Source organism: Macrobrachium rosenbergii, chromosome 3 (genome assembly GCF_040412425.1).
Source record: "Macrobrachium rosenbergii isolate ZJJX-2024 chromosome 3, ASM4041242v1, whole genome shotgun sequence".
NCBI lineage: Eukaryota > Metazoa > Arthropoda > Malacostraca > Decapoda > Palaemonidae > Macrobrachium > Macrobrachium rosenbergii.
In genome coordinates this window covers 59,710,098-59,734,721 of record NC_089743.1, presented here as the reverse complement: position 1 = coordinate 59,734,721, position 24,624 = coordinate 59,710,098, and the positions used below count along the sequence as shown (strand labels likewise).

At 39.3% G+C, this 24,624-nt stretch overlaps 1 protein-coding gene across 4 annotated transcripts in view; it reads left to right on the top strand.

Moving 5' to 3' along the window:
* Positions 1-24,624, top strand: part of LOC136856058 (nucleoside hydrolase-like) — a 229,068-nt gene that overhangs the window by 106,109 nt on the left and 98,335 nt on the right. The window contains exon 9 of one of the 4 annotated variants that reach the window (XM_067133690.1): positions 15,288-20,097. The exons of the other annotated variants lie outside the window; for them this stretch is intronic. Coding sequence (XP_066989791.1) covers positions 15,288-15,294 — 7 coding nt within the window. The 3' untranslated portion in view covers positions 15,295-20,097. Of the gene's footprint in view, positions 1-15,287; positions 20,098-24,624 lie in introns of those variants that run through there. 4 annotated transcript variants of the gene reach the window in all.

Below are 24,624 nucleotides of genomic sequence, written 5' to 3'. Positions count from 1 at the left end.
TCTTTCCTTGTTTCCTTTGAGGAGGAAACACTTGTAACTGTAATTTAATATCTACTAAAAGGTTTCCCTTTTGTCAAAACTAAAATGTTACCTGTCTTGTATCATGCATAAGCAAGCTTATGACCTATTTTGATCCTTATTGATTTATTTAATTTATACTCATACTTACTGCAGGTTGAGGATTCTATTCTTGTTGACTCATCCTCCTTTTTTCACTAAAAATGGGTACCAGTACTGGAAGCAAAGGTCTTTTGGTGCAGTCATCTTTTAGTGTTGTAATTAAAGCACATTTCATTATGGAAAAGATGCAGTAATCATACATAACTGGTTAACAGGATACCTTATGTGAAGATTCCCTTAGCTTAGGGAGAACTGTTCTTGCCTGTTGTGTATCTCCACTCTTGTAATACATGTGGAAATTTCAGTTCACTCCAAATCAAAATCATACCTTTTCCATGTGGAGAAAGAGTAAATTTTAAAAGCCACAAGGAAGGTTTTTTTTTGGCAGTAATGCTGGTTAAACATGTAAGCTGGCTTTTTAGGAATGCCTTTTTTTAGGGGCCCAGCCTTATAAATCCTCTAGAATTCCTTTGTTAGCAGCAGGTTTATGATTGTCCTTTCAGTTAACTTAACCTCCGTACTGTCTCCCGAGCCACACTAGCATTCTGTGAACATTCATAAATGTGCTAACTCTAATCTTGGTTGAGATCTCTATCCTTATCTTTAACATTACTCTACAAATACTTGGGCTCACCCTCAATATTCCAATAAAGAAGTTTTGGACTGTGGTGTTTTCTTACATAAGGGTGAGTTAGTTGTAAACACTTGGCACCATTAGAAATTGGGGTTATCATTTTCATTCGGTCTAAGTAGGGTTTTGAAAATTCTTTCCCTTCTTCCCTTTTGATATAGTCTCAGAAGCTTCTGCTTTTAATTATAGTCAGTCTTGTTGAAGCAGTTTAAGCAGGCTTTGTTTTAGAGACATAGGCTAGTCCACAAGTTCAACTGGGCAATTAGATTACAAGTTGGCAGATTTCCAGAAACGGGTGTGAATACAGTACTTGTCACAGCTAACTGTATGGCTAAAGATAAGATAATTTTGAGCAGTGTTATTTTATTAATAAAAATAGAAAGATTAGATTTGCTATTAGAAGTAGATTCATAAAACAACAATGTAAACACGAAAATCTCATCAGTAGTCAACATATTGATCAGCCTCAGAAGTAATCTAAAAATTTAATCTTTCTGTATAAAAAAACCTTCCTTTTTCTCTCTTCTCATTTTGTTTTCTGCCTTGTGATAGAACATCTTTCTCTGGTTCCTTTATCATGAAATGTGTGACTTTGTGTAAATGTTTAACTTTATTAAAAGGCTGGTTGAATGTACACTTTTAATGGGACCCATTTAGTCTAAGCTCAAGGCAAAGTTGACCAGTGGGCAAAATTGAGCAGCCTTGCTTCTACCCCATGTTATAAAGTAAACATTATAAAGTAGAGATCCTTTGCTGGAGAGTGAAATAATGATTCCATTGCATGCTTACTATTAATTGTGGATGTATGCCTTCATTATATCCTAGCTTTGAAGTAGCGTGCCCCTTTGATGTGGGACCATCGTGACGTGGTGAGGGGGCTCTTGAACCCCAGGAATTTGTTCCTAGGTTTGAGTCCAAGAGTCTCATATATATTTATTTGGACTAATTTTGTGGAATTTTCTACTTTTTGTAAAATTTATTGGACTTGATAAATAGGAAAAGATATCACAGCTGGGATTGGGTTTATATCCAAAGCTAAATAGTGGGAACTGTGGTAGGACCATCACTATCTGATAATGTTCGGACCTGAGAGATATCAGATTGATATCTCAAAGGTGGAACTATGCATTAGGGCTGTACCACGGATTCCAGGGGGGCCTGGTACTGGAGATAGGACTTTTGGCATTCTATCCAGTTTGCCCATGATGTGATTAGGGTGGGGACGATTGTATTCTTGTAATACTCTCAGTCCTAGCAAGCGGGTTTGGCTTACACTTGGGCCACTCTAATCATGTTGTGCCATCCCCTTGTAGGGTAGGGTAGGGGGCAGACATTTGGGAGTCTGTTCTCACTTGTACCATTGGTGGAAGAATAAACTCCATGAAAGGCCGATGATATCTTTTTAAGGTTTTCAGGTTTACATTTTTTTTCCTCAGTCTTTATGACAAGTCATTATAAGGATTCAAGTACCCCTGGGCCCTTTGATGGTAGCGACTCGGTACAGTTACAGCTGACAACCACTGGAACCTCCTCTGACAACCTTTCTGCAGAAAAATCAAAACAAAATCCTAATATAATTACACTGGAACCTTATGCTTCAGTACAAAACAAACCCAAAAGAAGTAAATATCGTCTTGACCCAACTTTGACTCACTTTGACACCATCTTTGGGAGTGGAAGATGGTCAAGGTTTCAAATCTTAGAAACAGAACGGAAAATTTCAGCCCTAAAGTTAGAAAACTACCTATTAAACAGACATTCAATGGGCAGAAATGTCGTTTAGATAGATAAGAGGAAAGAAGTGGCTTATAGAAGCCACAACAAAGATTCAGTCTGAGCACTATATGTCTATAACAACAATAGACAATATAAATGTAAAAATGAAAAACATGACACTATGAATAGCATTCAGGGTACCATTGTGGTTCCTGAGAACAGTGACTAACCAGTCAAAAAGAATATTCTCTTGGACTCTCTTAAAAAAAAGATACCCCAGAGTCCAAGGTTGTGATGTATATAATATAAAGAGTAAGTAAAAAATAAGTAAATGTTAAAAATCACAAAAATAAAATTTTAGGGTCAAGATCTACTCCAGAAAATAAAAGTTTTAGGTCAAAACAGAGGAAGAAGGCCCTATGTCCCAAAGCCACTACAGTGTCAAAACTGTAGTAAATATGGGCATGCAAAAAAATATTGTCGAAATGAACCTGTATGTGCATATTGTGGATCTGAAGAACATGCCACACAGTGGAATTGCAGCGAACCAAAGTATAAACTGTGGGCAGAATCATCTTGCAAGATCCAAAGAATGCATGTATTACATGTACAACATGGAATTGAAAATGCTACATGAAAGAACAGAGATGTCTATTGGAGAGGCTAAATTAGAATTGAAAGTGAGAGGAATTCAAGATCCTGCTAAGAAATTTACACATGCCTCGATAACAAGAACTAATAATGGAACCAAAATACATACAGATAGAAGTAAGAAAACGGAGGAAAATAAATCTCAAGAAGAAAATAATGCTTTACAGAAAAAACTAAAATGGTAAAGAATCAAGAAATGGTCACAGAGGATAATGGTAACATTTTATCAAACTCACATGAAATGTTAATGCAAATAGCACAAGATGATGATACTGCTACGGAAGTAACAGGAAAGTCATGATGGAGTGGAAGTTAAAGATAAAAAAAGGCCTTTGGAGAGAACACCACCCAAAACGAAAAAACCAAATATAATTAGAGCAACATGGGTTAAACCAAAGACAAAGGATATGGAGAAAGAACAAAAACAGACTAAGAATATACCTTTATCTCCTAAAATAATAGTCAAACCTATGGCTGCAGATATCCAACACACTGAAGAAGAGGAAGAGAAACATACCATATAATGATTATGTCAAGGGAGAAGAGATTGCTCCATCACCAATAAATGGTACAAGAGCAAATGAAACAAGAAATGTACGTAAAAACACGTGGATGTAATGACTGTTTTGTTGAATTGTGCAGTAATAACAAAAATTTAACAAAAGATGGTTTAACAAACATTATAAGATATTTTATGAAATATAGAAAAAAAGAAACAACTGATTTGAGCACCCATGAAGAAGGTTGCATGCGCATTGAGCACTTAGAATGTTATAAAAAAAAAACAAATGAATGTCGTGAGTAAATTATCAGAAAAAATCCAAATGATAATACAAAAAAAGAGTAAAACTCGACCGCTATAACAAAATATTTTCAATAGCTATGTTATACAGTGGAACGTGAATGGTCTACAGACCAGATTACATCTAAGAGAAATACAACGGTTATTAAAAAAAAATATGAATCAGTGATATTATGTTTACAACATGTCAACAAAAGGATATTAACAATAAGTAAATATACCTTAGTATCTAGATCACGAGAGGAAGAAGGAAATTTAGGTACAGCCATATATGTACATAACAAAGTATTTCACAAAGTACCTGTAAATTACTGACTTGCAAATATCAGGTATTAAAATCCAAATAAAAATGATAATTATGTAATTTATACTTTATACAACCAACCTAATAAAAATTACAACAATGACAAAACTTAAAGAATTACTTAAAAATACCAAGGAACCTACATTAATAGTAGGTGATTTTAATGGTCACAACCCTTTGTGGGACTTTAATTGTACAGACTCAAATAGAGCAGGGAGTAAAATAGAAGAATTTATAGATTCAAACGACATGCGCTGTATAAATGATAATAAATCAGCACATATTTTTTAAAAATACATGGTGCATTTCCCTCAACTGAAAATTAGATGAAGGTAAAACAATAGAATGGATGAAAGTGTGGAAAACCATGCAGCTGGGGCCAAAGGGACTATGCAAAGAACCTTTTGCGCTGTCTACAGTTTGCCTTTAAAAATGCACTATAAGTTGTACCTTCCTACAGGATTCATAATTTGTTGAAAATTAGTTTTTCATAGATTAAAGTTGTGGAGCCCTTATTGCTTATTTCTTAAGCATTCTAGCAGAACTATGTGTACACTGAGGTTTTATTACTATTTCGGTATTATTATGGAAGTAGTTTAATCCAGCCACTGATTTTTAGACTCCCAAAGCAGATGATTCAGTTGATTCCTTCATCTGGAATGGAACTTGCAGTAAGATATATGTGGAGAGGATGAATGGCTAGGCAGGAAGAAAAGTAAAAGAAAAGATGGAAAGTACTGCAGCTGGTGGGTAAAACAATGCTGCATAAAACCTGTAGTACTGCCTACAGTGGCTTTTACATAGCATATTGTCCACAGTATCACCATACAGTGATTTGTACTATAATTTGATCAAAAGTAGTAAGGAGCTTTAAAAATGAGTATTGCTGGAGTCATCACTGACACAAACTAAATTGAGTATTTGTCATACTTAGGACACAGGCATATGTAAATAGCTAAAATATAACAGATTTTTAAAATAATTTGTACATCATGCTTCTGGTTGAGCATTTAAGCTGGATGCGAGTTTACTTTGGCCTAGATATTGTTCCAAAGGAGGATAAAAGGAAGGTGAGCCCAGTCATGCCATATTCATACCATCAGACTTACACTAAACTAATACACAGGCAAGATGCCTTTCTGTCCAGTCAGAGCTGGGTGCCTACTCAATGCATTGAGCACCCGCCACAGGTCCCAAGGAGAAGGTATCCAGGGACTTGTGGGCAACATCTTTCAGGTAGATGAGTTAAAGGGTTGTCTATACAAGACACCTGCTTTCATTACCTGTTGTACCACAATGTCCTTCAGTAAGGCTAGGGATAGTCCCATGCCTCTGACTTCTTGGGTCCTTGCACAAATAGGGAGACCAACATCCTCCATATAGGAGTTATAAGCTTGTTTGATTAATTTACAATGCCCGAAAGGAATGGTGTTCCTGGACACCACCTTCATGTGCTTGCCTGTACTAAAAAAATGGCACTGACACTTCAGCCACAGAGTGGGTCTTTTCAGGTAGTATCTATAATGGTTTGCACCAGGCATGAGAATTTATTGTCCTGATCACTCCCAGCAAAGTCTTGGAGGGGATTGAGAAGCTCTCAAAGTCCTCCTCAGGAGCTGACAGGTTCTGAGTTTTCACCATAAACTCAGGTACAAAGGAGAATAAGAGGGATCCCATACCTCTGAGCACAGGACAAGCTGAGACATGCCATGCAATTTTCCCACCTATTTTGCTGAGGCCAAGGCTAGGAGAAAAACTGTTTGTGCCAAAGGCTTGAAGGAAGTCTTGGTTAAGCTACAGAGGATGAGAGTTACATCCCACTCTGGAGGGCACAGCTCATGAGGTGGGCAAGACTGTTCTAAACTTCTCATTAGCATGGATAATTCCACCAATGCTGATGAATCCAGCCTCCTCAGTTTGAAGACCTAGGACAAGGCTGAACAGAAGCCTTTCATTATAGAGACTGAGAGGAGCTTGTCTCAGGAAAGGTTGATGAGGAAATCTTGGATCTGCTAAACAGACACTGACTGGAGAGACACCTCGTACGGTACCAATCACAGAAAATGGCCCACTTTCCCTGCTACATGTTTGCTGAAGAATGAAGGAAGTAGCCAGGTATTACCCTTGCAGCCTTGTGAGGAAAGTCTCTCTCTCTCTCTCTCTCTCTCTCTCTCTCTCTCTCTCTCTCTCTCTCTCTCTCTCTCTCTCTCTCTCTCTCTCTCTCTCTCTCTCTCTCACACACACAAGATACTCAGGATAACCTCCATGTGTTAAGCAGAAAGGAATGTGCTGCCTATTGATACCTCTGAACATGTGGCTAGCACAGGAGAGTGGGCAACACTTCACCACGATAGTTGGAGGATCCGAGTACCAACGAGGAGCCAGTGGGGTCATCTAAAGACCAGAGGTGAACCCATCACCACCCATGGGTCTGGCCCTGGAAAACAGAACACAGGAAACTCCCTATTTAGCCTGGTTATGAACTGTTAAAGCATTCTCCTGGGACAACAGGTGGCCGAGAACCACCTGCCAAAGCTGAGCTAACTGTTTCTGCTGGACCAGAAACTGCTGTTAGTTCCCTGAACTTGCTCACATGAGTCCAAAGGGAAGACTCACCTACTGATGAGTCTGTGAGCAAACCCACCGGCCTTGTTGGGCCATCACCAGTTCAGAGCAAAGAACTTTGAACTGGTATATGGTCCGTCTGCAGGCAAAATGGAGAAATTTCAGAGAATCCTGATGAATGGATACTTGACAGTACACATCCTTCGGGTCTATCAAAATTTGCTCTCTCTGATGGATTCCTTTACCAAACACTCTTGTTTCCATTTTGAAATGAATCTGGAGGACAAACTCGTTTAGCCGAGAGAGAGAGAGAGACCAGCAGTCTCTAGCACCAGTCATTTTGTCCACCAGGAATGGGCGACTATAAAACCCCACAAATTGGCACTTTACAACTTCATGACATCTTTCTTTTTCATTGCCACCACCTCTGCTGAAAGGCCAGAGATTATGGTGAATCCAGAGGGTGTGGGTAGAACAGTATTGGTGTTTGAGATAGAGAGGACAAAGGTTCTTGAACAGAAATCCTGTATACACCCCAAAGGACTGATACTACACCAGGCTCTGCCCACTTACTCTGCCACATTGCCCAGTGGCGAGACAGGCAACCCCCTTTACGTGGCAATGGAGGAAGGGGATTGCCGCCCTCAGCAACCCCTTCCATTCTCCCACTTTCAACCCTTCCTGACCATGGCTGGGACAGGAGGTAGAAAGTGCTGGTGAGACTCCCGTCCCATCTTAGAGGAAGAAGAAAGGGGTCCTTGACTAGGTTTGGGAGGAGCAGTCTTTCTAGCAGCACTAGACACCAAAGACTGAGCTGCACCTGAGGGTTTAGCTATTGTTACCTTTGCCTCTACAGTGGATGTGAATGACACCACACAGTTGATCTGAGAATCTGTTCTCATTTCACCCACTGCCTCCATACTACTCCTCAGAAAGAGGAGTGAAAAGCCCAACAGTCATGTTCCTCAGCGAGAGGTTACTATCCTAGAAAACGTGATGGAGGAAAAGAGAGGCAACCATGTCCCTCCTTTTCAGAACTAGATTTGCCAACAGGTTGATACTCTGGTCTGCTGGGAAAGTCTGCCTTGCCCCCCAACACCAACAACCTCCTAAACATTGCCCTCTTGTTGGAAGACAAGACACCTGTCACGGTGAAGTCTGTCCCATACGGGTTAGTGCTGTCAGTGCCCTTCATAAAACCCCACAAATTGTAGGCATTACTGAAGGGCATTTTCAGCATTTTTTAGGCCCCTGGCTGCACCCACTTTTAAGCCTTTTACTTTACTTCCTTTGGATTCTTTACTTCATCTCATTCATTTTCTGGATCTCATTGTTTTCCTATCCAACCACTCCAACTTCTTTCTACTGTCTTAAGCGCAGAATGACTAGAAGTGCCCAAGTGCTTGGCTTGACAACCTATATTTCATAAAATAAATCAATGGCAAAGTCTGCCAGTGTGTTCAACCAAAGGCTGAGCCATAAGGTAGCCTGGAGAGAAGCCATGGCAACAGACTCCATGGCACTCATCTCTGATGCTAAGAAGGAACCACCTTCTTGGGGAAGTCTCTCTAGGAGGAGGTCATTTGTTAGTCTACAGAATAATAGAGTCCAACACAAGAGGAGTCACCTCCGCTTTCCCTGGGAAAGAGCTTGCTCAACCTGCACTTCAGATATTTCATCCATCCAAATCACCATGAGCAAGCTGTAATGCAATGGAGAGCTTGATTGATGAGACTGTAGCCAGATGTGGAGCCAAAGTGGCTTCCCTGAGATTATTACACTCATGGATAAATGAAACAATCTCACAAAAATGCTGCTCAGACTCAACATGGAGTTCTGGAGGACTGGGACTCTCTGGACCTGTAAGATCCGTAGGGGCACAAGCTGCACCCTTTCCAGCAAGAGGGGAAGACGTACCTAACTTCTCCATCTTTGTTTGCCCCCATCTCACAAGAAACAAATGTAACTCATGCCAGGAGAATCCCCGTGAGACCCAATAGATCACTGTCAGAGTGAAGTTTGGACATGGACTCTGCTATTCCAGTACCTCCCTTATACTCAGTAACGTCTGAACTGGAAGAAAGTGTAGGGGAATGGGCATGATCACTGTCTATCTCACTCAGCTCCTTCTTACTTGGCAAACCTCATGCAAGAGAGGAGGAATAGCCAAAAGGGGACATCATCTTAGAGTGAGCAAGAAGACAGTGCTGACTCTCTCCCCCGTATGCCCCCAAAAGAGGCATTGGGGGGGGAAGCCTATTCTGTTGTCTGAGCATATGTGGTCTGGAGACCTTGCACACACACAAAAAACAGGTTGCAGGTGCCCCTCCCTATGTGACTCCTTAGAGGGGGGTTTATGTCCAGAGCATCTTCTTTGTACCTGGAATCTCAGCATCTGATGAGCAATAAGGTGAGGCTTCTGCTGGAAGTGAGACTTGACTAGTGGAGGCTCTAGACCTAACAGCAGTGTTGTCCTCCAAAGAGGGTAGGTGGCAGGATTCTGTGGGGGCTGGGCACTACCAGAAAACAGCAGAGTAAGAACGGAGGAGGAAGAAACCAGAATTTTGGCAGTACTATTACCAAAATTGTGGCCCCTCTCCCTAAAATGAGGCTGGCGAACACTTTTTGCCCTTCTTCCTTCTCCTAGCAAATTTCTCCCACTGAGGAGAAGCAAGCCAACACACTCCTTGCCCTCAGAAGCATGACTGCATGCCTTTCCCTGACAAAAGGAAGTATGTTTGGGGTCAACTGTCATGAGAGACATGAAGCACCCACAAGGGTGCCTGTGGCCCTTTCACTGGCATTATTCATGGTTTTTTTCCATTGCAAAGGAAAAACAATATTTGCCAGAACAACAATAAAAGAAGTTAATCCAGCTACTCATCAACATTCAGTGATAGAAGGAAGAGAGCGCCGTGGTGGTTGAAGGAAAATGACCGGCGATGTAAGATGAGTGTGCGGCATTCTCCTGCTTAACCTCTAACAGCCACCAGTGAACAGCCTTGTTACCAAGTTCAATGACCACTCCAGTGTGTGCTGAGGATACTCCTATTTTACATAAAAGGTGATGGTTTGTACAGTATTTCTTAAAGAATAAAAAAGATTTAATTCCAAAGAGATTTAATAAGTGGCAACTATAATTGAGGTCATGAATTCTGTACCATTATTTCTCCGTTGTTGATAAGTTTCTGTACTGATACCTAGGAGGGATATAGAAGTACTGGTATATATTTTAAGTCTTCTGTATACAATACTCTTTTGCCCCAATCATTTTTCATTATTTTGCTGAGACAAGTTTTTTGAGTACCAAACTACAAATGATAACCATTAGTGCAATGGAAGATTATTTTAATGGGTATTTACACAACATATAGCTGCACTGTAAATTCAGTTGATGTTTGGTTGTGCTAGGATGCATTGATAAAATTGTGCAGTGCTTTCTGAAGATTTGACTTTTGTCATGTGGAAATGCATTTGAGGTATTGTGAACATTGCATAAGCAGTTCGAAACTAGATTATGAATGGAAATAAGATAATTCATTCAGTTACCAAGTGTTTTTACTGGGAAATTTGGCATGCATTACCAATTGCTTTCTAATTCTTTCCTTCAGGATGTTGTGATACCTAACCTTGTTAATTTTGAGATTTGATAGCCTGTGTTGAGCAGAAGGGGCTGTGAGTTGACACAGACAGCTACTCAGCTGCTGTCCCATTTTCTAAATAATAACAGAACTTTAGGAGTAAATGTTGTTTACAGTGATATGTACGTGGTGTCTTGTTATTCTGGATTACTAAGCTACAGTATGGCTATTCACAGAATGAATTCATGTTTCAGAAATATTGTAGCCTACCACTTGTCAAGTAAGGTGGTGTGCATGTAGTGTACAGTATGTGTTTAGTGGTACTAAAACTACTGGAAAATATTTTATTTCGTCAGAACAAACCATGCTACAGTGAGCAAGTTGTTCACCAGCATATTATAACAAATTAGCAAGAGACCCATCACCTGCATGGAGGGTAGGTACTAGATTTGGCACATGCATGTGTTTGTGGTAGGCTGGGAAAACTATTGTCACAACTAGTTGAAATATTCTTAAACACTTTAATCATTCTTCTGTAGCTATAAAAATATTTGACAGAATTACTGGGTTTAAAAAAATCCAAAAGAATTCAGGATGTACCTGCTTTGTGAAATTCAACATACTGCATGCTGGGCAGAAATACTGAAAAGCACAAAACTCATCATATATATGCTGTAGATAGTAACATCCCTACAATGAGGGCTTATCGGTGATCTCTTGCAGAAATAATTGTGGAATCAAGCAAATGAGAAGCCACTTCTTTAATAATTATCCATACAATTCAGACTATAAAATTATTCCTCAAAGATAAAGATGACCATTTCTTTTGCTGGAACACATACTTCTGTCTTCTCTTGAGAATAGATTTTCAGCATATTCAAAAAAGAAGTCTTTGTGTTGACTTTATATAATACTAGATCCAAATTTCAAATTAAAATTTTAAGAAACATATGGTAGAAAAATGACAAGAATGGGCATTGATTAATTTGGAAAATGCTGATACCTAGAATGTGGAGGGCATTCATTTGCGGATTCATTTACTTCAGATCAAGAAGAGCATGGAAGTGCATCTCTAAATTTTTCAAATTTATTTGATGAGTTAGTTTCTGGTAACGGGAGAAAGAAGATGATGAGGAATCCTAAAGGAAGAAATAAAGGTGAAATGAACAAGCACAACTTTTTGTTGCTATAGGGAACAAAGAATTATTTAAATTTACCCCTGCTACCAAAGCATTATGATCCACTTTTGTTTTTCCTCATTTGAGCATGATTTAAAGGACTTCAGTGCCTCAACTTCCTCCATTGAACGTAAGTGTTCAGCAGAGGAGGTAACATATATGGGCCTGCAAAAATGGCTATGCCACGAAAATAGAGAAAATTTAGTATACAGTATATGCATGTATGCATTAGAATTTAAGAGGTGTCGAATTTTACTTCCAAATTTTACTTAGGTTAAGATAACATTAATCATTATTATGGAAAAATTACTTAGGTTAAGATAATAGTAATCATTATTATGGAAAAATTCTGAATCCCTTTAAATATGTAATGAAAATCTTTATAATCTCTAAATTAATTCCTTTATAAAAAATCATTTAAACATATCCTCTCAGCCTCAGGAATTTAAAGGGGTGTCTTTAACCCTGACTGCTTTTTACCCACGGAGGAGTTATACCTCGGGGCAAATCCAAAAGTATTTTCCAGTTACATAGTTCAAAGCATTCAAGCACTGGGAATAGTTAGATTACCATTAAACTGGTGGCTTGCTTTCTGTGTCCTAGGAAATATTTTACATACAGTATTTTTACATGTTGAATTAAATTTTTTCTGAATTTCTGTGTCACCTATGGTTGTTGATCAGGCTTTAATGCCCATCAAATATAGTCAAAGATAAGCAAGAATGGCCAATTATTAAAATGATTATTCGACCAAAAGCTGGTACTGATTAGTCATTGAAATAGCCAGTTACTTATTATATGCTGATTACTGTACTTGGTGCAATCCTATTTAGAATAAAAAGATTTTACAAAGAAAGCTATTCAAAGAAGGCTTACAAACTGTTACTGTAATACTTCTGGTGTAAACCAGCCTAACAAAAGAAGAATTTATCAACCTGTAATCTATTTTTAGTTAGGTCTGTACTGTATACATATTCACGTCATCACTTGGTCTCCTTTTGCTGGTCCACTTTGGAAAATGGTACAGTTCTTGCCCTTATTATAAATATCTTCCCTTATCAAGACTGCTTTATTTTTGTTTTTCTAAGATTTAAGATCTCAAGTAAAAAAAAGCAAAAAATCCAGATGGTTTTGAGAATTTAGAAATCAAATATTTTCTGCGTAGAGAAATATATTGTTCATGGAATGATATTTCACCGTGAATTCAGATAATACAAGTCTTTTCATCACATCACTTCCAATTGCATGCACTCTTCTTATGCAGTACTGTATTATGCATGTTATAAATGTACTATAACTGACCAAATCTGATGATTATAACTGTATACTGAGTGCGTATAAGTATGTCCCAAGGGTAAATTGACCAGTATGACAATGGCTATGGGTCTGCACCGATGATTGTAGGTTAAGGGTGCTGCATTTGGCTCCTTTTGCCAGAGCTCAAGAAGACATCAGCTATGAATTTTGGTGTAAAAGAATTTGCTAAAATTTTTAGTTACCAAGAATTATGCATATGGAAGTAAATGCATTCTTGTTTTGTTAATCAGAAGTCTCATTTTTTTACAGTATTAAAACAACTCATTCTGATTTTTATGCAAATATTTTATTTCAAATTCAAATCTTTATTCATATGCAATTACATATAATTACATGAATTACATATGTCTTAAAAATTACAAAGATAAAGTCTTACTCAACACACAGAAAGTCCAAAGTCAGAATAGTTTCCGCTGCATTGTAACAGGTAATTATTGTGTTCGTGCAGTCTATCAGTTCTTTAATAAAATTGATCCTCCATTTATCTTCACAATTATCATTTTTCTATAGTAACTGCCTAACATTTCTCATAGTAGTATTGGTAGATAACAAATTTCCTACATCAATATTTGTGTTTAACAAAATAGTTGACAAATTTTTATACATGATTCTTTAAGAACAAAGCAGTTAGTGAAATAAAAATAAATAATTTTTGATTCATGACTGAAACCCTTCTTAAAGAATGAAAATCCTCAAATGCTAATGCCTGTTACTGGTGGCAAGGACATCATCAGAGGGAAGCAATCTGGAGCGAGTACACAGGTTTACTCTGAGAATCCTGCAGGACGAAACCTTTCAGCCTAAATGTAGCTTGTTCACATTGGGGCTTTGTAAATCAATCAACTGTGAACCATAATAACTGGAACAAATTAGTATTAAATAGTTTAACCTTGGTGTCAGCAGACAAAAAATTGAAATTACAGAGAATACCATTAGTCTTACATTTTACATCAGTGATTATTGGACTTGCATCAAGTATACGTCTTGTGTTGTTCAGAACATGTCCCAAATGTTTTACCTTATTCACAATCTTTAGCTGTGCTCCACAGGATGTTAGCTGTACAGGACTATCAAAATCACTGAACAAAATACTGTAGTTCCACATTTGTCAGGGTTAACTGTTAACTCATTTTCATGACTTAAACTTTCACAGACACCCAACAAAATTTGCATGCTTCATCTTGTGGGAGAGAGCAAAGTAATATCGTCAGCACATACAAAAACTACTGCACAGACATTACCGATGTAGCAACCTACATTTTTTTATAACCCTTTCTGTTAAAACATCTACATATAAAGTAAACAATAGTGGGGATATTACCCCTCCCTGTTTCACTCCATTTTGAATTTTGAATCTGTCAGAATAAACACCATTCCATTTAACCTTGGCTTCAATATTGTTATACTGTACAGTACATGGTTATTAGTAGTCTGGTGACAATGGGCACAACCCCCTGTTGATTAATATATCAACCAATTTCTCATACCATATCCTGTCAGAGGCTTTTGAACAACCTAGTAACATTGCCAATACATTTGACCCCCATCTCCATTACCATAAAAGTGCACAGTAATGTCGAAAAACTTTTCTTGCATGCAAATTGAAAATCACTGATTTAAATAATCTTTTAAAGTAGTCAGTAACAATATAGTCCAGTAACTTACAAAAAGCATTTAAAGCAATTGCTCTGTAGTTCTCAGAACTAGATAAATCCTTCCTTTTATTTTTAAACAGTGGTGAGAAAACTAGAACGTTAAAAATATCGTCACTAAGTCCATGATGCAGCATTATTGTCAAAAGAAAAGCCAGATGTACCTGAAGTTTCTTTGGGGCTTGTATCATGGTATCAGTATAAATTTCATGGCTATTGCCCTTTTAACCTCTGTCCAACTGCTTTATAGCACTGCTGACCATTTCGGCAGTAATATGATGCAAATGACTTTCATTATTAGACTGATTACTCTGACATGCATGTATACCAGATATGTCGACCTGTGTCTTTCACAGTAAACTTGATATTTTGTCACTTTGACCTTCATTATACAGTGCTTTATATTCATTACTAAAGATATTACAAGCCTCCTTGCCTTTGTTTCCATCTGTTACATTAGAGTTCAAACTAGCCCTACACTTTAACCTACTTAGCTTATTTCATTCCAGAAGAATTTTGAGTTCCCAGCTCTCAATTTTTTTGCAACCTGTTCTCTTTTTATGTAATCTGCATTTTCTTAGTGACAGCAAATGCCTTATGATAATTAAACCTTGTCATGCACCTGATCTGACAAACATAACCATATATTGGTCTCCCACAATATTTCCACAAATTGTGCCAGAAAATCGCCTGATTGCAATAACTCTTCCTATGAGTATTCCATCTGACAACTATATCTTTTGTCTCATTACTTTTTATTTTCTTTACAGGTACTGAAGCAACAGTTGCTAACTTGTAGCGATTCGGCTATCTGGTATAAACAATTCCTGAAGTCCGATGAGTGTCAACTACAGTAAAAATCAGAGCAGTGTAGTGCTTCAAATGGAATGTATATATTGTCTAACATCTGGCACAGTAAATGTCTGAAATTATCTCTGTCAGGATCAGAAGCTGTTAACCACTGAACACTATCCTTTGGGGGCTTTCTGCCACTTATTTCATACAATTCTTCATAATTACATCTGACATCTATCTTCATAATGACCAGACAGTGGTCTGACAAATTATCCTCATCATCACGTGTACCACATGCAAGCACCCTCCTGCTCAAACTATTACTAATGCAAAATTGATCAGAAAATTTTGCTGGAACGAGTTCATAAAAGTAAATTTTATGTCACACTGAGCATCGGTTGTGGGTACAATGAAGTTATTTGCCTGAGCAAACTCACAAAGCAGACTCACTCTTAAATTAGCTTTAGCTACATTACAGTTAAAATCACACCCCAACATAATGTTGCAGTCCCTGTAAGTATTACATATGGAACCAATATCACAAAAAAAATTCAAAAGACTCCAAATTAGCATCTGCTTCCTCATTATAAGGCATGCAGTAGACCCCCGGTATTCACTGGATTAGGGACCACAACTGCCCACAAATAGCTGAAATTTGGGAATACTTGAGACCCTCCCCTCTAAAAATGCTTATAACTGCTTATTTTAATAGTTCAAACACCAAAAATACTTTAAACTATCATTCTAAAACACTTAAATATCACTTCAAAATCATCTTATAACATTACCCTTGAAAATGTGTGGCTTCAAGCGATGCATGAACACTCCTACAACTGTTACTCATACCAAGGCGTAAACTAATCAAGTTGACCCTATATTCATTCATACAGTATTCAAGCCTTACTGTTTGCTTTTAACATATACGGTAGATAGGGGTAACATTGGTACATTCTCAAGTACAGGGAACATTTGAGTACTGTACCAAAATATTTAAATATGTATAAAAAAATATACAAAATAATGAGAAGAGTAAGATTACGTAAATCATACAAGTACTCACCAGTGATGAATGTTGGTTAAAGATGATGTGAAGTCTGATGAATGACAATGAAGATATGACTGCACAGCAAAGTAGAGGAGTTACATCTCCTCCAGGGGCGCCTCTTCCCCTTCTTTAGGCACTTTGTCCACCAATTGCACTTCTTCAAGGGCTTCAGGAGGCTTTATCCTGTAGGGGGTTAGTGCTGTAAGTGCACCTCAAGGGGTGCACTGTAGGCCTTAGTAAAGGTTCTCTGCAGCATCCCTTTGGCCCCTAGCTGCAACCCCTTTTATCCATTATACTGTACCTCAATTTATATTCTCGTTCTACCATCTTGCTCTCCACCCTCTCCTAACAATTATTTCATTGTGCAGCTGTGAGGTTTTCCTCCTGTTACACCTTTGTAACCTTTTACTCTCAATTTTCCTTTCAGAACTGAATGACTTCATAGGTCCCAGCACTTGGCCTTTGACCTAAACTCTATACTGTATCCAGGAGGCTTTGGAGGGCCCTTCTTCAGAGGCTCGAGAAACATGGTGATAGGCAGCTACTGTTGCTGCTGCTTCACGCTGATGAGGTTATTGTAGGCCCCAAAATCCCATCAAGGGCATTTGGAAACTTTATAGAGCATTCCATATAAGGATCCCATGCCCCAGTCATCTGCAGCTCCCTGGCTAAACTCATAATTCAGGACAGACGTTCCAAACATAGGCCCTCATCTTCTTCCTCCTTCCTGTCCCCTGAACCTGCCGCATCTTCTCGCTCACTGGGAGACTTCATCAGCTCTTCCAAATCTTGGTCCATCAGGGGGTCAGGATGGTCATTAGTGAGGGTGCCAACTTTATCCTCAGTGATGTCATCGAAGCCTTCTCCACCAAGTGTCCTCGCCAATTGGACTGCCTTATTAGTGGCCTCATACTCGTTCGGCAAACATTAAGGGTCCACTTCTTCGTATCCTTCAACAATTGGCTGATTATCCATAATCAGCGACACCTTGAACTCCATGCACAAGTAGTTGAGGTAATCCTTAACTTGAGGAATGAAGCTCTGAATGAACCAGTTAGACGTAAGGACTTTGGTGATCCAGGCCTTGGGGTTGTGCATCCATTACACAGGCAGCAAGTTCTTGTTCTTATTCTTGAGGGCCCTGGGGTTTGCAGCCTTGTAAATGAGGCCTGGTTTCAGCATAAAGCCAGCAGCATTGCCACACATTATGAGGGTAACTCTATCCTTCTGGGCCTTAAACCTTGGGCTTCTGACTTTGTCCATCATGAGTTATGTCTGTGAAGGCATTTTTTTTTCCAGAATAAGCCAGTCTTGTCCATGTTGAACACCTATTCTGGACAGTAGTACTTGGCCCTGATGATTTTCTAGAAGGTCTCAGGATATTTCAGGGTTGCTTCTGTGTCTGCTAATGCCATTTCTCCGTGTAGAGAAACAGACTTTAGGTGGAACCGCTTATGGAAATGGTGGAACCACCCCTTGATGGCCTGAAAACCTTCAGGAGCTGACTGTGGTCCTGCTTCTTCCTCTTCTTCTGCGAGGTCGTCGAAGCCTAAGAAGTCTGCTTCCTGTACGTCGCCGCCTTCTGTAACTGTCGAAAACTGCTGGTAGAGGTGTCGTGCCTGCTCACAAATGATGTTGACATCGAGGGGGATGTTCTTCTTACAGCAGCCTGTTATCCACAATGCCAAGGCTGACTCCATCCTCATGATGCCCTTATCAAGCACAGTGAAAACCGTTTGACACTACCACAGAAGCTAGCATCCACGGTCTTCCGTATCTCCACCTCTTTCGTCTTGATGTACTGGATAGTACTCACATTTATGCCATAATAGCTGGCAACTGTGGCATAACTTGTCCCTTCCTTCAACATTTCCGGAAGTACTACCTTCTCCTTGAGTGTCATGACATTTTTCTGATGCTTAGGCACTTTGCTGGGAGCCTTAAAACAAGCAGGGCATTTAGGAGGCATCTTAGGTCACAATTAAAAATATACAGATGATTAAAAACGAGACACAAAGATAGGCAGTGAAACACTTGAATATCAGAGATACAGGCTCCCGCAGCACATCTCCTCGAGACAAAGTCTTGGGGGTTACAGTCAGTCAGTGCCAAGCAAAATGAATGGCGCCCCTGGATTGGCTTCTTTGCAAATGCCAGCCAATAGTGTGTCAAGTAGCATTGTGCCTAGGTGTTTCAGCTTCCCAAGCTGCATTTTCTTTCCTGCAAGTTTTTGTTTGGAATTTGTGCATCGTTTGGCAAATGTTCTTCAAGAAAAAAATACATTTTATTGTTATTTTGCTGTGTTTACATTAATACAGTAAACCCCCATATTCACGGGGGATGCCTACCATAACCCCCCACGAATAGTTAAAATCCGCGAATAGTTAAAACCCCCTCTAAAAATGCTTATAACTGCCTATCTTGAAGTTCAAATACCAAATGTATACCTTAAACTAACATCCTACATCAAATATACCTTAAACTATTATCCTATTACTGTATTAACCTTTGAAACGATATTAATATCATTTCAAAGTCATCTTTAACATTTTACCCTTAAAAATATATATGTATGTACTTCTAACCCTTCCAGCCAATAACAGAGAGAGAGAATATATCTTTCTATCAACCACTCTCCCTTTCTGTCTATCTCTCTCTCTCACATTCTGGCATGAGAGAGAGAGAGAGATTTTTCAGTATCCTTTGTAGCTATTTTATTTGACCACCAAGTGGGCAATGTTTTCTACCCTTTGCGGTCAATATATCAAAATAAATTGACAGTTAGATTACGCCTCCCCTCTCCGGAGAAGACTGGGAATCGATATGTTTTCTTTTAAAATTTTACATACTTTACTACAGAAATGCATAAATGTAATTATAGCATGGAAAATATGAAAAAATGATTAACAAAGTAACATCATGTTTACCTATAAAACTACAGTATACAAAACAAATAAACATATATGTTACAGATGCATATCTATCTCAGTGAGATAGAGAGAGAGATACAAAATACAAAGAACATAATCTAGATTAGTAGATGAGAGAGAGAGGGAGACTTTTCGGCAAGGCACCAACCCTTCTTTTTTATAATGACAGTTATACCTTCATCCCTCCCCATGAGCTGGATACAGAAAAAGATCAGGGATTGAACTAAAATCTTACTAATTCACTATATATTCTTTAATGAATTGATATTAATGTAGACATTAATATTAGTATTTGAAAATTAGTAAATCATTTATTTACCATACAAAACAGATAAACATACATATTTGTTTACAGTATATTTGTCTATAATGGAAAAATATAAAAATTCTTTCCCTCATCTCAGTAAGACAGGAAAAAAAAAGAGGAGAGAGAGAGAGAAATCTGAGAAAGAAAGAGAGAGAGAATTATTATTTTTATTATTTAATGTTATTGTTTAATCTTATTAAACTTAATATTTGAAAATTAGTACTGTAAGTCATTATTTTATTATAAAATGTATATGTAAGTACAGTACAGTAATTAGTCATGAAAATATGAAAATACAGAATATTGCTCTATGAAAAAATCCACGAATGGGTGAGTTTTCTTGCGAATAATTTATAGGTAGGTTCCACAGAAAATTCCGCAAATCGCTGAGCCTGTGAATTGTGAGAACGCAAATCTGGGGTTTTACTGTATTAATATTTGAAAATTAGTAAAGAACTTTTTTATACAAAAAAATGTATTTAGTTATGAAAATAAAATGAAAATAATTAGCCAAAATTTTAGATATGCTCCACAAAAAATCTCATCCTAAAACACTTTAATATCATTTCAAAGTCATCTTACGATATTACTGTACCCTTAAAAATATATGGCTTACAGCTACACGTGAACACTCCTACAAATGTTACTGTACTCTTACCAAGGCGAAAGCTAATCAGGTTACCCCTATATTCAGACACACATTTTCTTTCATACAATATTCAAGCCTTACCATTTTCTTTTGATGTAGACAGGTAATGCTGGTGCATCCATGGCTGATTTTGCCACGAACTGGCAATTTGGTAGAATGTTGTGAAGTACACTGGTTTCTAAATCATGTAACCTGGTTTCCTGCAAACATAGGAAGTCTGTACACTTGAAAACTTTTTTAATGTACTCTAAGTTCTTAAATTTAAAACCTTTACGATTAAAAGAACAAATATTTAGAGGATGAGTTGACCTCATTACATATGTCTTAATCAACAAATTACATAAATGAAGTGACCTATTCAAACCTAATAAATTTTTCCACTCTAGCACCTTGGCCAAAAACCTCTGCTAGTTGTCTTCCTCAATTTTTCAAAAGCTTTCTGTAACATGAAATAATAGACTGCACAAGGTACTGGATTTCATTAGATCTGCCAGTGAGTTAGAATAGCAGATTTTTAAAGTAATTTGTATTTTTCCTAACATACAAACCTGAGATTCTTTACATAGGGCTGTAGCTTGCTAATGTGAGCTGGAACGGCCGTTTAACTTTCCAGACAAGGTCGTTAACTATTGACACGTAGGTGGAAGCCCACCCAACTGACGGTCTACACCCCACTTTGCCTTCTGGACCAGGTACCAGAGTGAGGGGTGGCTGAGGTGGGCCATTAATGTAAAGAACTTCAGATTTTATGTTAGGAAAAATAAACATTACACTAAAAATTTGCCATTTGTTCCTAGACATACAAACCGTTCTTTACATAGTAGACTGACCCATTGCTGGGAGGAGTCTGGGTTGCCTACCCAAGAACACCTCCTTGATCTGGAAGAGCAGAGGAAGGACTCCTGCACCTCTAGCCTGCTGAATATATGGGATGTTACAACTGCTAGATTTCTGGGCATAAAGTAATGAGTTTGCTTTCATTACTGTGTTGAAGGCTGAAAGAACCAATATGCATCGGAGACAGCCAAACCTGCTGTTAAAACCAGTGGGTTTGTTGCATTATCTATCCCTCTCCAATCAATCTATAAAAAATAAAGATGATGGACAGGATACCTGTGTCATACAACTCACCTGCAATCCACATCTGCCAAGCACATAACAGCTCGCTTCCTGACTCTCTGCCCTACGAGAGAGAAAGGTGACAGAGGAAAGGGAGAAGACCTTCACACACACACTCTCTCTCTCTCTCTCTCTCTCTCTCTCTCTCTCTCTCTCTCTCTCTCTCTCTCTCTCTCTCTCTCTCTCTCTTACTGAATACCTTAGATGAGATGTTACCTGTCCCCTTAGGGGAGCCAGGTGAACTATACACCTTGTTGGGCAGCTACCACAGAACCCAAGAAAAACATGTCCAAGGAATTGTGGGCAACATCCCGAAGGTAGAACAAGATAAGTAGGTTCTGTTCTACCACACCCCCACCTGTTATGCGTAGGCAGAAAGAGATCATGTTCTTGGACATTTCTTTCTTAGTCGAGCCAGTACCTCCAAAGAGGCGTCGACACTCAGGCTTGAGATGTCAAGTTCTCTTATGATAGTACCTTAGCACTCTAACTAGACACAGTAATATCTCATCCTGATCACTACCAACAAATTCCTGTAGAGAAGGGATCAAAAAGGACTCGAATCTGATGTCAGGGACCAATGGATTCTGAGTCTTCACTGCAAATTCCATGACAAACTTGGGTGTAACTGATCCCAGTCCCCTTGAGTGCTTAACATCAAAAGAGAGGCCATGAAGCTCTGAACACTTCTTTATATGGGGCATTCCATAAAGTCTCTTTACAATTTAAGCAAATGAACAGACAAATATGTGGAAATTATTACAAAAATAAGGAGTACATTTTGAAGTTTTTTGCCTCAATACACATCTATATGGGCACCATTAGTTGCACGAGGCACATCAAGACAGTACTCGATTTCTTGCCATGTTCACTGTAGCACAGGCTTATCAGTGGTGGCAATGGCATCAGTAATCTTTTTCTTAAGATCAGTGATGTCCCGTATCTTTGTTCAATACACGATACCTTTAACACAACCCCATAGAAAGAAGTCCAGGGGAGTGATATCTGGTGAAAGAGGTGCCCAACGAATTGGGCCATCCCTTCCAATCCACCGGTCTGGAAATGTTTGATTTAGGAACCCAGGAACATGCAGTCCCTATTGTGCCTTTTCTTGAGAGGTAGCCATTTTTTAGAGTTTCATTGAACAGTACATCTTTCATCAACAGGGTACCTGAAATATACAAATGCAATGTATTTAAAGACTTTGATAACTGCTGAGTACACAGAACAAATCTGATTAAGATATCTCGTCAATGGCTTTTGTAATATATTTTTTTTAAATTGCAAAGAGACTTTATGGACACCCTGTATATATCTTAAATGGGGGAGATGCAAAGGTATACAGGACACATGAACTTGTTGGTGTAAGGGCGACAAATCGCCTCTCCTTTCTTGTGTTTCCCCCTTCAGGTGTACATTAATCACATCATGTATATTACCTGTCTTTATTTCAGATTCTTTATGTACCTCATTTTATGCATCGTCGTACGGCCTTTCCGCGGATATGTATATCTACCTTTTATGTGCCATGTAACAAATATTGTATGTATTTTTATGCTTGTCAGAAAACAAATTCCATATGGACGCAGTGGGGGGCCTCGGGTTGCCTGCTACCTTTCCGTCCGCTTTTTGTTTTATAAACACCTGTCAAGAATAAAAAAGAATCAGTCTCTGTTTTGACATTACTCTTGAACCTCATACTGGTGACCCTGGGTCAGGGACACGTAGCGCGGTTTTGGCCCAGCCATTAACGGGCTAATGACGGCAGCACCCTACCATCAGAAAGCCTTTAGCAGACTAACTACAGCGTAAAGTTTAGGCCTCTGATAGCACCCTCCCTGGTGGAAACCGTGCCATTAATGGACTAAATACGGCGTACCCAAAAGGACACGTTTTGGCACTTCGTTTGACCTCTCAAACAAATCAGCACCATTAACGGACTCAATACGGCGCACTTTCCCGTGTTTTGGTGCATGAGAAGGAAAGATGTCAGAAGCAGAACCTCAATGCGAACCTGTGAGCATTGTCTGTATGCCTCTCTCGCCAACAAAGCCAGACACACTCAAACTTCCCCCGTTCTCACTGCAAAACATGGCATCATGGTTCCGGCGTGCAGACGCACATTTTCACGTGACCGCATCTCAGACGATGATGCTACCAAACCAGACATAGTCATGACAGTGCTCCCAGAAGAAGAATTCAACAGAATCACCCCCTACCTGGGCACACAACCAGACAAAGTCACATACACGGACTTAAAAAACAAACTGCTGAATTCTTACTCCATACCCGTGTCTGAGAGAGCGCAGCGCGCATTCGACCTGTTATCCCAGCCCCTTGGAGATGCATCACCCAGGAAAGCCTGGGACCAGCTGCAGGGATTGATAACACTCCCAGGCCGCGATGAGAATGGGAGGAAAAGGACAATAGATCTAAAAAAAGCAATTTTCCTTCTGCGCCTCCACGGGAAGTTCGGCACCAGATAAGGGATGCAGAGAACCTGGACATGGTTGCCTTAGTTGATGATGCCCAGAAACTATAAAAGGCCAGGCCTCTATACACACCACAGCCCTTGCAGCCGCCACCCTGGGATCCTGCAACCTGTCTGGGGAAGATGGCGACGATGACTGAGACATCAACGCCGTTTATAAGAAGAGACTGCCGCTCAGAGAGCACGGGACATGGTCAAACCCAGCGTGGTGCTTCAACCATAGGAAGTTCGGGACCAACGCCAGAACCTGCAGGCCTCCGTGTTCTTTCACAAAAAACGACAAAGGCAGCCACAAGTAACAGCTGTGGCCGGGAAATCCAACTCCCCCCGCCCAGCAGGTTTTTTCATCAGGGATGAAATTTCCAAACGACGCCTGCTGGTAGATATGGGGGCAATGCAGCCGGTCTTCCTGCCATCCAGGGAAGGTTTAGAAAAAATACCTGACTCAATACCCACCCTCATAGCAGCAAATAGAATTCCCATCTGCACTTATGGCACGACAACCTGGGCTATCTCAATCCTTGTGTGCAGATACCACTGGCCTTTTGTCATAGCGGATGTTAAGTTCCCCCTACTGGGCACGGACTTACTAGGGCACCACGGACTTCTAGTCGACGTCACCAGACAACACCTCCTCGACACAGGAACATGCCACTCCTGTCAGCTCTCCACCGGACCTGGAATGCCCACCATATGCTCCACAGCCCCCAACAGCTACACGTCCCACCTACAGGAGGTCCTGGACATACTCAAACCAGAACTACGCCAGTC